This window comes from Xyrauchen texanus, chromosome 48, assembly GCF_025860055.1.
Source record: "Xyrauchen texanus isolate HMW12.3.18 chromosome 48, RBS_HiC_50CHRs, whole genome shotgun sequence".
NCBI lineage: Eukaryota > Metazoa > Chordata > Actinopteri > Cypriniformes > Catostomidae > Xyrauchen > Xyrauchen texanus.
This window is the reverse complement of record NC_068323.1, coordinates 3,724,853-3,737,726: the sequence shown is the minus strand read 5'-3', so window position 1 is coordinate 3,737,726 and position 12,874 is coordinate 3,724,853. Positions and strand designations below refer to the sequence as shown.

Sequence of the window (12,874 nt, the reverse complement as noted above, 5' to 3'; positions counted from 1 at the left end):
ACCATTGCTGATTTGTAGTAGATACATGGGTTGATGTTTTCTTGTGATTGATCTGTAACACAGATGGCAGATATTCTACAATATATATTTATATTATCTTTTCTATATTTTTTATATAATTATCTGTAGTCAAAAGATGTTTAAGGTGGTTGTGGTTATATTATATAGTGATATTTCATTGATAAAACTTGTATGTTGTGCAGAGGTGTACATGGCTTTATTTGTATTTTGTCCTGGGTGATACAACAGTGCTCTTCGACTTAATACAGTATTAGCATAAATGCAGCATCATACCAAAGCTTTCTTTATTGGTGACTGATGCCACTGTAGCGAAACTGTATTCACAGTCGTAAATATTACAAATTATCCATTTATACTGCAACCAAAAGTGTCATTACAAAGAAACGGTGCGTAGTACTCAGCTGGTCATGTGATCTTATGTCAGCCCCCATGAAAACAGAAAAAGCAAATGGGCAATATAATATATTATAATATAAATTACTTTAGCCTGATGGTGGACAGGTTGACGTGTTAGTATAACGTCCAAGACCAAGAGAGTGCACCTGAAGACATTTTTTAATTTGGAGCCCTTTCTCAAGCGGATACGCAATCAGGACAGACTGAGATTTGTTAAAATTCAATATCATTCTCAGAGGACAGGTAAGGTGAAATATGTCCACACTGCATTTTAGAACTGGCTGACATTAGAGATCGGATGAATTCCCAATTTGACCGTTTACTGGAATCCTCACCGTGGGAGAATGGAGACAGGTAGTGTAGACAAGCCCCCGTTCATGTTACCGTTCACCACAGTCTACATTTAAATTCTGTTTTTGATTTCTGAAGTGTGCATGTATCTGATAAACTACTGTTTAATATTGTACTTTTTAAAAGGAATAGTTCTTGAGTCTAGTAGCAATTTTGGTGGCTTGTAGGCTAACAGTTATTTGTAAAAGTGTAGCTGTAAATAAATACTTTAAAGAAAAACGGTGTTCTGTTTGCAAAAATAATGATCACACATTACTCTCAAAGTTTCTCATTGCCATCGGTGCCATTAATGCTTTGAATCCTCTGACTTGCCGTAGATACCTCAAACGCGATAGAGGAGTTACAGTGAGGGAAAAAGTATTTGATCCCCTGCTGATATTGTACATTTGCCCACTGACAAACAAATGATCAGTCTATAATTATAATGGTGGGTTAATTTAAACAGTGAGAGAGAGTGTGCTCCTAATCTCAGCTTGTTACCTGTATAAAAGACACCTGGGAGCCAGAAATCTCTGATTGAGAGGGGTCGAATACTTCTTTCCCTCATTAAAATGCAATTCAGTTTATAAAATTTTTGACGTGTGTTTTTCTGGATTTTGTTGATATTCTGTCTCTCACTGTTCAAATGAACCTACCATTGAAATTATAGACTGATCATTTGTTTGTCAGTGGGCAAAAATGTGCGTGCGCACTGTAATGTGTGTGTATGCGCGTGCGCACTGTAGCAATACATACATTTTTTTTTATTACAAATGGTCAAGCAACCAACTTTATAATTATTTGACCACTTCAGATGTTTTGACGCTTAAAGTCGGCATGAAATGGAAGTTGTGACCGACTTCCGTATTGTGACGTATTTCTCGTCGAACAAGAAAAAATGTAGGACGGTGATGTCAATCATAATCCATCACAACATCATTAAATCATTCAATTCCTTTTTAACAGGATAAATATTGTGTAATTTGTGTAGATGACTCTTGTAGAGGAGTATATCTACATCCCGGATATAAAGATTTTACTCGTCTCACATTCAAACACACGATAATACAAACACTGAACTCAACCCCAATCTATAATCAATTAAAAACATCTTTATATAATCTTACATGTGTAATGATATTTCAGCTGCTGACCTTCTGTATGTCACAACGTTAAAATATTAAATATCAAATTATAATGAATTTATAAACTGCTTTAATATTCACAATGCAATAAACATGTTTAATTATTGTTTAATTAATTATTGCAGCTTATCTTTTTTTCCAGTGGTTATAATAATATTATCATATCTGATGTTTGTTCATAAATATATTTGATGTTCAGTTTTCAGTGCAGTGAGAACATTCACCTGTTTTAATATCAACATTTCTCTGTATTTCTCTCTTCTGTGTCCATACAGATGAACAGAGGACAGTGTTCATATTGGAGGGAGAATCTGTCCCTCTAATCACTGATGATGATCGTATAAAGAAAGATGATGTGAACCTGTATTATGGAGCGACTCTCAAAGCTGAAATCAGAAGAGGGAAGATCACACATGTTACAGATGATATCAGAGAGAGACTGAAGCTGAATCATCAGACTGGATCTCTCATCATCACAGACAGCAGACGCACAGATGCTGGAATTTATCAACTGAAGACCATCAACAGCACTAAAGAGATCACATATAAGACAATAAATGTTACTGTCAAAAGTGAGTAGATAAACTCTTTTAATTTAATAATGATCAGATTTACATCAGAAATGTGCAGGACTCCCCGAGTCACATGTTGCACTTTTATTTCTGTCACTCTTTTGATATAAAATGTAAATTGTTGGTGAATATTTACATGACAGATTTCCCTCAATACATCAGAAAAGATTCATTGGTACAAACGTTTGAATGATTTGTGCAGGAGAGCTCAATGCAGGACAGTTTTCACTGAGGGAAATATTCACTTTAAGAGAGAATGTTCCAGTGAAAACATCATTTATTAAACATGATTACTGTTCATTTATTAAAAATTATTACTGATCATTAATTAAACATGATTACTGATCATTAATTAAACATGATTACTGTTCATTAATTAAACATGATTACTGATCATTAATTAAACATGATTACTGTTCATTTATTAAAAATTATTACTGATCATTAATTAAACATGATTACTGATCATTAATTAAACATGATTACTGTTCATTAATTAAACATGATTACTGATCATTAATTAAACATGATTACTGATCATTTATTAAACATGATTACTGTTCATTAATTAAACACGATTACTGTTCATTAATTAAACATGATTACTGATCATTAATTAAACATGATTACTGATCATTAATTAAACACGATTACTGATCATTTATTAAACATGATTACTGATCATTAATTAAACACGATTACTGTTCATTAATTAAACACGATTACTGTTCATTAATTAAACATGATTACTGTTCATTAATTAAACATGATTACTGTTCATTAATTAAACATGATTACTGATCATTAATTAAACATGATTACTGTTCATTTATTAAAAATTATTACTGATCATTAATTAAACATGATTACTGATCATTAATTAAACATGATTACTGTTCATTTATTAAACACGATTACTGTTCATTAATTAAACATGATTACTGATCATTAATTAAACACGATTACTGATCATTAATTAAACATGATTACTGTTCATTAATTAAACACGATTACTGATCATTTATTAAACATGATTACTGATCATTAATTAAACACGATTACTGTTCATTAATTAAACACGATTACTGTTCATTAATTAAACACGATTACTGATCATTAATTAAACATGATTACTGTTCAGATTGTTTATCGACTCAGAATTGTCTGAGTAACTGTGATTGATTCTTCTACAGATGAAGGGATCTCAGAGATGGTAACGGAGGGAAATCCTGTCAATTTATTCAGTGGTGTTACTGAACTACAGGAAGATGCTGAAGTAGAGTGGAAATTTAAAAACACTGTCATGGCTGACAAAAAACAAAAGGACAAAAAGATCTCATTACGTCAGAATGCTCATGATGGGAAATTCAAACAGAATCTGCTGGTGGACCAACAGACTGGATCTCTCTCCATCACAGACTTCACAAAAGATCAATCTGGAGATTATGAACTGAAGATCATCAGCAGTAGAGTAACTGTACACAAGATATTCAATGTTACTGTCTCTGGTGAGTAACTCAAGTTTCCAGTGCAGTAATTATCATATTTAAATGAGTTTAATGTCCTGATGGTTTCAGTGCAGTAATTATCATATTTAAATGAGTTTAATGTCCTGATGTTTTCAGTGCAGTAATTATCATATTTAAATGAGTTTAATTTCCTGATGTTTTTAGTGCAGTAATTATCATATTTAAATGAGTTTAATATCCTGAAGTTTTCAGTGCAGTAATTATCATATTTAAATGAGTTTAATATCCTGAAGTTTTCAGTGCAGTAATTATCATATTTAAATGTGTTTAATATCCTGAAGTTTTCAGTGCAGTAATTATCATATTTAAATGAGTTTAATGTCCTGATGTTTTCAGTGCAGTAATTATCATATTTAAACGAGTTTAATGTCCTGATGTTTTCAGTGCAGTAATTATCATATTTAAACGAGTTTAATGTCCTGATGTTTTCAGTGCAGTAATTATCATATTTAAATGAGTTTAATGTCCTGATGTTTTCAGTGCAGTAATTATCATATTTAAATGTGTTTAATGTCCTGAAGTTTTCAGTGCAGTAATTATCATATTTAAATGAGTTTAATTTCCTGATGTTTTTAGTGCAGTAATTATCATATTTAAATTAGTTTAATATCCTGAAGTTTCCTCAGTTTACGTTAAATGAAACGTAATTTTAATTATGATTAATTCTTGTAATCGGGGGTGAAGGAACGATCAGAAAACTGAGACACATTGTAAAGCTCAAATGTTTGACTCATGAATATTAATTATCTGATGTAATATTTGCTCATTAGTTATAGTAGATTAGTGTTCACTGCAGTCAGTGTCAGTAATCATGGGAGATTCTGTCACTTTAAACGCTGATAATACTGAAATACAGAGAGATGATTCAGTGGATTAATAATGATTTACAGTCATCGCTGACATCACTACTTTTAACAATTAAGATTCATTTAATGTTGCTTTGCATTACAGTCAAATGAAATGTCTAAGCTGTTAGTTATATTAATAGTTTATTTGCCCTTCTCAATGTTCTGTGTATGTTGTGTTAATTCAGTTTGTTTAAAACATGTAAAAGTGAAAATCAGCTCATTTCTCATGTTTATTGCTCACGGATATAAAATGAACAGCTTGAATATTTGATCAGAATAAGAGTTCAACACAATACAGCTCTGCAGATAGATTAGTCTCGTTTTTCATTAACAACATTAACATTCTCCAAACGTTTGACAATTTATGACAACTTTGCTCTCGCACGTATACAAGCAACAAATAATGAATTTATCCCACAGCCACCAACTGAACAGAAAGACTCAACGTGTTTTAAAAGAGTCCATGTGACTAATGCATCAAAGTCCAAGTCTTCTGCAGGCATACGATAGGTTTTATTGAGAAATAACCTGAAATGAAAGTTATTGTTGTGTGAAAATCTTAACGTCAGTTGATGTTCATGAGCGTCATGAGAGAAGTTCATTCACAGTGATTTGCACATTTACATGAGAACTTGATTAACAACACAAGTTCTCACATTTCAAGACAATATAGAAACAATTTATATGAATTATGATGAAGTGTTTCATACAAATATCCCAAATTACCCAATAGTGTCATGATGAACACCATGGAGGACTAAAAACATACAAGACCTCACAAACACTGTAAACATCCTGCAGTTCTCTTACGAGAGGTTCTCTCGTATTGCGTAAGCTAGCTTATGCTACGGGAAAGATTCATCTTTTCTGAGATATTGAAGCCAAAAAAATTATCCTTAATTTTGTATCCATTGTCAACGCAGTGCAGCAACTGCAGACCTTGAGCGGGCTATCTAGCGAGCTCATTGGTTGCTCTGCGGCAACTGCTGCAGCCTATAGACGAACTTGGGCGAACTCGCGTCCAATGAGAGGCGTCCGCGCGCTCATTGCATCAAAGCCTGCCAAAATTTCTCTAGAGAGAACCGAGGTTACGTTAGTAACCGACTCGTTATTAGAATTAGGATTATTTTCACATTTATCGGACCAGAAGTGAGAAATTCAAATTCAGTTTCTCAAATATGTGCAGGACTCCCCGAATCACATGATGCACTTTTATTTCTGTCACTCTTTTGATATAAAAATGTAAATTGTTGGTGAATATTTACATGAGATTTCCCTCAATACATCAGAAAAGATTCATTGGTACAAACGTTTGAATGATTTGTGCAGGAGAGCTCAATGCAGGACAGTTTTCACTGTGAGAAATATTCACTTTAAGAGAGAATGTTCCAGTGAAAACATCATTTATTAAACATGATTACTGTTCATTAATTAAACACGATTACTGTTCATTAATTAAACACGATTACTGTTCATTTATTAAACATGATTACTGTTCATTAATTAAACATGATTACTGATCATTAATTAAACATGATTACTGATCATTAATTAAACACGATTACTGTTCATTAATTAAACATGATTACTGATCATTTATTAAACATGATTACTGATCATTAATTAAACATGATTACTGATCATTAATTAAACATGATTACTGATCATTAATTAAACATGATTACTGATCATTAATTAAACATGATTACTGATCATTTATTAAACATGATTACTGATCATTTATTAAACATGATTACTGATCATTAATTAAACATGATTACTGTTCATTAATTAAACATGATTACTGATCATTAATTAAACATGATTACTGATCATTAATTAAACATGATTACTGATCATTAATTAAACATGATTACTGATCATTTATTAAACATGATTACTGATCATTAATTAAACATGATTACTGTTCATTTATTAAACAGGATTACTGTTCATTAATTAAACATGATTACTGTTCATTAATTAAACATGATTACTGATCATTTATTAAACATGATTACTGATCGTTAATTAAACATGATTACTGATCATTAATTAAACATGATTACTGATCATTTATTAAACATGATTACTGATCATTTATTAAACATGATTACTGATCATTAATTAAACATGATTACTGTTCATTAATTAAACACGATTACTGTTCATTAATTAAACATGATTACTGATCATTTATTAAACATGATTACTGATCATTAATTAAACATGATTACTGTTCATTAATTAAACATGATTACTGTTCATTAATTAAACACGATTACTGTTCATTAATTAAACACGATTACTGTTCATTAATTAAACATGATTACTGATCATTTATTAAACATGATTACTGATCATTAATTAAACATGATTACTGTTCATTAATTAAACACGATTACTGTTCATTAATTAAACACGATTACTGATCATTTATTAAACATGATTACTGATCATTTATTAAACACGATTACTGATCATTAATTAAACACGATTACTGATCATTAATTAAACACGATTACTGATCATTTATTAAACACGATTACTGATCATTTATTAAACACGATTACTGATCATTTATTAAACACGATTACTGTTCATTAATTAAACACGATTACTGATCATTTATTAAACACGATTACTGATCATTAATTAAACAGGATTACTGATCATTTATTAAACACGATTACTGATCATTTATTAAACACGATTACTGATCATTTATTAAACACGATTACTGATCATTTATTAAACACGATTACTGATCATTAATTAAACACGATTACTGATCATTAATTAAACACGATTACTGATCATTTATTAAACACGATTACTGATCATTTATTAAACATGATTACTGTTCATTAATTAAACATGATTATTGTTCATTAATTAAACACGATTACTGATCATTAATTAAACACGATTACTGTTCATTTATTAAACACGATTACTGATCATTAATTAAACACGATTACTGATCATTAATTAAACACGATTACTGATCATTAATTAAACACGATTACTGATCATTAATTAAACACGATTACTGATCATTTATTAAACATGATTACTGTTCATTAATTAAACATGATTACTGTTCATTAATTAAACATGATTACTGTTCATTTATTAAACATGATTACTGATCATTTATTAAACATGATTACTGATCATTTATTAAACATGATTACTGTTCATTAATTAAACATGATTACTGTTCATTAATTAAACACGATTACTGTTCATTTATTAAACATGATTACTGATCATTTATTAAACATGATTACTGTTCATTAATTAAACATGATTACTGTTCAGATTGTTTATCGAGATGATTTGATCAATTACTCCAGCAGATATTTCATTACAGTTGTTTAAATTCAGTATTTGTGATTTTATGTGTGAATCATCAAACTGAAACTCCGAGTGAACAAACAGAAGTTTATAATGTTCAGTGTTTGATTTACTGACTATCAACTTAAGATTTTACACCAACATCTGAATATCTGTGAATATTGTAGAAATGAAATGTAGACTGTAAGTGACATGAGGGATAATAATCTCAGTTTAATGTTTCCTGATGTTACTGACAGTGTCTGAATAACTGTGATTGTTTCTTCTACAGGTGATGAAGTGATCTTAAAGAGAGTAAAGGAGGGAGAATCTGTCGATCTATTCAGTGAAATACAGAAAGATGCTCAAGTAGTGTGGAAATTTGCAGACACTGTCATAGCTGAGAAAAAACAAAAGGACAAAACGATCTCATTACGTCAGGATGCTCATGAGGATTTCGGAGGAAAATTGAATGTGAATCAACAGACTGGATCTCTCACCATCACAGACATCACAATGGATCAAGGTGGAGTTTATGAACTGAAGATCATCAGCAGCAGAGCAAATGTACACCAGAAATTCAATGTTTGTTTCTATGGTGAGTAACTCAAGTTTTTAGTGCAGTAATTATTAGTGGGAATCTCTAGCACCTCATGATTCGATTTGATTACGATTCAGACAGCTGCGATTCGATGATAAAACGATTATCGATGCATCTTGATGCATATTTTTTTCGATACAGAATTTTTTCTCACTGACTGCTTTGTACTTTTAAAGCAAAATATTTGTAATGATTCATAATGAATTTACTTCCAATAACTTTTATTAATACAACAAATGGAAGCAATGTGGCAAGTCAAATCAGACAAAAAAATAAACATTTTCTTAGCCAAAAATCATATAAATCTTTCTGTACTAGCAGCTCTCATACAAAAATGATGCTTGTGGCATATTCTGAACAACTTGTAAATTGCACTTAAATTAAAGAAATAATATAAATTGCACTTATACAATGATAAATAAGAGTCTAAAGCTTCTGACTTTAAATCCTGAACATAAAAGAGTCCCTCAGATAAAAAAACAAAAACATTTTGTTTTATACCACAATAAAAAGCAGAGGGGAGTCAAAATGTTGACTGAGGAAACACCTCCTGATTCTTACTCCACCATCTGAGAGGGTCCTCGGATAGAGGGAGTGATGGAGCACTACGGTACTTTAAAAAATGTAATCAGTGTCTGTATATTCAATCCAAACATTTTAATAAAATGAATACACATTTTCCTGTTCTATTCAATATAAAAAACATTGTATTATTATGGAATATTTGTTATTTAATCAATTGGATAAGTTAAAAAATGAAATGTCTTATGCCCAGACTGACATTTTAAATTAAGTAAATGGCAGAATTACCTCTATTGATGCCGCCTCAGCAAGCACACTTCCATACGTCTCCTCTCTCTCCTCCTCAGAAAGAAAAGGCATGCCCTTAAATCACGGGTCCAGAGTAGAGGCTGTGAAAAGAGTGCTTCTCTCTTGCTCGCTAGAGTATCTCTTGCTGAGGTCCCCATTGATGGCCTGCTTTATGTCCTGGACAAATGATGAATCTCCAATACTGTCCTTTGTGTTGTGGATGAGCTGAGCTTGCAAAGGACCAATCAAAGAGATGGAGGGGCTGCTCTCCTCTGACAGGAGAGTAGTTGCAACTGTCATTGGCTTCAGAGCCTTGATAAAATCCTCTGCATTTGAGATATCTGCTTCACTGAGAGTACAGATGTCAGACTCTCTTCTCCTTACCTGAGGAGACAGTAAGGCAGCGCAGACTACAGGCTGTTGCTCCAGAAACCTGTCAACCATCTCGTATGCACTGTTCCACCTGGTGCTCACGTCTGTTTCAGCTTGTGTTTCGGCAGACCAAGTGCACCTGCTTCTCTTCAAGCTGCTGTTTTGCCGTGGTGCTGCGGTGAAAAAACGTGGTAATACGTCTCACCCTCCCTAGTAGCCTTGACACAGTGGGCAACTTCAGCTCGCTGAGAGGCCAAGTTTAGCGTGTGTGCAAAGCATTTCACATGCAGGAATTTGCCCAGTTCTGCAGCGCCGATCATGTTTGATGCGTTATCAGTTACTAAAACGAAATCTTTCGTAGTGATCTTCCATTCTTCTGCTACATTCTTTAACAGCTCAGCCATATTTGCACCCGTGTGGCTCTCATGGGCTGCTCTTGTTCGGAGCACATGTGACACTATCTGCCACTCATCCGTGATAAAATGTGCAGTTACCATCACATACGATTCTGTGGCAATGGATGTCCACGCATCACAGGTTAGCGCTATCCTTGTTGCTTTCTTTAGCGACTCAGTTGCATCGATTAGCCTTTTCGGAGCTGGGTGGAAGCTTTGACATCGCTTGCTCGATTGTCGTCTGGTTCGCAGCTACAACTGGCAGTTTATTTTCTTCCTCTGGTTGGAAACGTGTAATATGGTTTTTCATGTTTGTCGTGTTTACAAAATATTTTATTTTAGTTTGACACAACTTGCATACAGTGTGGCTCTTGTCCAACTCACGTTTCCCTTCATCTTCATAGAATCCAAAGTGCTTCCATACACTTGCTTTTAATCCCGAGGTTGCCGGTCGAATTTCCTGCTGAGCCATCTGTGTTAGGTGCATGCCAAAAGACTGTCTGTGGTTGCACACTTACGAGGTCCATCTTTTGCGTTCCGTCAACATTACGTTAGCAATAAACATTCATAAAATCGATGCTTGAGTTTGTGAATTGATTCAGAATCGTGCAAGTCCGCATCGTGACTTGATCATGATTACTGTTCATATGCAGTGAGATCCAGCAGATGGAAAATGACTTCAATAAATCAGATGATTTTTAGAAGGAATAACAATTTTATTTTACAGAAATTAATAAAAGTATAATGAGAATAAATGTAATAATACAGAAAACTGTATTATTGATTATAAAAGAAATGTTAAGTACATATATCTTAAGGATATATCAAGGACTAAGTCCTGGAATTAACCTAATAAAAGTACAATGTCTTTATCTAATGAACTAAGTTTTAAAAGAAAGAAGTTAAAGTACAGATAATAAGATGAGGCCTCACAGTTGGAGATCAGGTGTGAAGAGCGAGAGAGTTGAGGTGTTAATCTGACAATCAAAGATCAATTAAGGGTTTTATACCCAACCAATACACAATGTACCAGACAACTCCTCTCTTAGGCACAACGAGTTCTGTACAAGTTGAGGTCGTAATTCAGGGTGTCCGGTCACACTGTTATGACCAATTGAAGTGTGAAAGCTGCGGTTGGAAAATACAAGATTCATGCATTCTGAGCAAAAGCGCTCGTAAATATCATGCTCAGCACAGTACGCACATACAGATGTCGGCAACATCCTGTGTATGCGGCTGACTGAACAAATAACAATTATAAATGTACATGAATAAACAAATGAATACAAGGATAACATGCAGTGATGATGTCTTATAGCTGGTTACAGGAATGTGAACATAAATGTGACCAGCTTGTATAATATCAATAAGAAAAGGTATCAAATATAGAAATGACTCGTCACTTGCATCATGTTCACATTGTTTATCGAGATCATTTGATCAATTACTCCAGCAGATATTTCATTACAGTTGCTTGAATTCAGTTTTTGTGATTTTATGTGTGAATGTCTTGGAAAATCTTTGAGAGATTCTTCAGAGTCCCACGTTCCAGATGCCAAAGTTAGTTTATTGTGTCACCAACAAACTTGAGACCGGTCAGCTGTCCATTCTGTCTGTCTTAGTCTAAAACCTCCTCTTCTATACAGTTTATCTGGCATTACCTCATTTCTATGCCCCTTCATTATTTTATTTTCCAATGGATACTATTCGCCACCATTATCTCACAGAACCTTTTGATATCTTTTTACTAGTAGAAACTTATCTTTTTAATTACTTTGACCACTAGTTGTTTTTACTCCTTATCTTCAGCTGTGTTTCAAGGTCCTTGGCCTCATTATTTTGTTACAGCTGGTGCTCTTTGTGTTTTTTGCAGCATCAACTTTTAGTAACCTCATATGCTCTCTCCTGGGTCACACAAAGGCCAGGAAACTCATATAAGTACTTTTATATAAAAACATACTATAATATTGAAAAATATACTATATGAATAATCAAACTGAAACTCTGAGTGAACAAACAGAAGTTTATAATGTTCAGTGTTTGATTTGTGGACTTTATCAACTTAAGATTTTACACCAACATCTGAATATCTGTGAATATTGTAGAAATGAAATGTAGACTGTAAGTGACATGAGGGATAATAATCTCAGTTTAATGTTTCATGATGTTACTGACCGTGTCTGAATAACTGTGATTGTTTCTTCTCCAGATGAATATATCTTAAACCCGTTAACGGAGGGAGATTCTGGTGAGTAACTCAAGTTTTCAGTGCAGTAATTATCATATTTAAATGAGTTTATTGTCCTGATGTGTTCAGTGCAGTAATTATCATATTTAAATGAGTTTAATATCCTGAAGTTTCCTCAGTTTACGTTAAATGAAACTTAATTTGAATAAGATTAATTCTTGTAATCGGGGGTGAAAGAACGATCTGAAAACTGAGACACATTGTAAAGCTCAAATGTTTGACTCATGAATATTAATTATCTGATGTAATATTTGCTCATTAGTTATAG

General features: G+C 32.7%; 2 protein-coding genes across 18 annotated transcripts in view; one reads left to right on the top strand and one right to left on the bottom strand.

Moving 5' to 3' along the window:
* LOC127639469 (uncharacterized) overlaps positions 1-12,874 on the bottom strand; it is an 808,968-nt gene that overhangs the window by 52,600 nt on the left and 743,494 nt on the right. The window lies entirely within an intron of this gene.
* LOC127639741 (uncharacterized) overlaps positions 1-12,874 on the top strand; it is a 51,201-nt gene that overhangs the window by 21,830 nt on the left and 16,497 nt on the right. For 13 of the 17 annotated variants that reach the window (XR_007969999.1, XM_052121938.1, XM_052121943.1 and 10 more), the window contains exons 5-8: positions 2,168-2,464; positions 3,658-3,972; positions 8,473-8,778; positions 12,568-12,606. Coding sequence is in view for 16 of the 17 variants with exons in the window: in XM_052121938.1 (XP_051977898.1) it covers positions 2,168-2,464; positions 3,658-3,972; positions 8,473-8,778; positions 12,568-12,606 (957 nt within the window). In the remaining variant the exon portion in view is untranslated. The remainder of the gene's footprint in view (positions 1-2,167; positions 2,465-3,657; positions 3,973-8,472; positions 8,779-12,567; positions 12,607-12,874) is intronic. The other 4 variants (XM_052121939.1, XM_052121944.1, XM_052121935.1 and 1 more) reach the window with 1 other exon arrangement.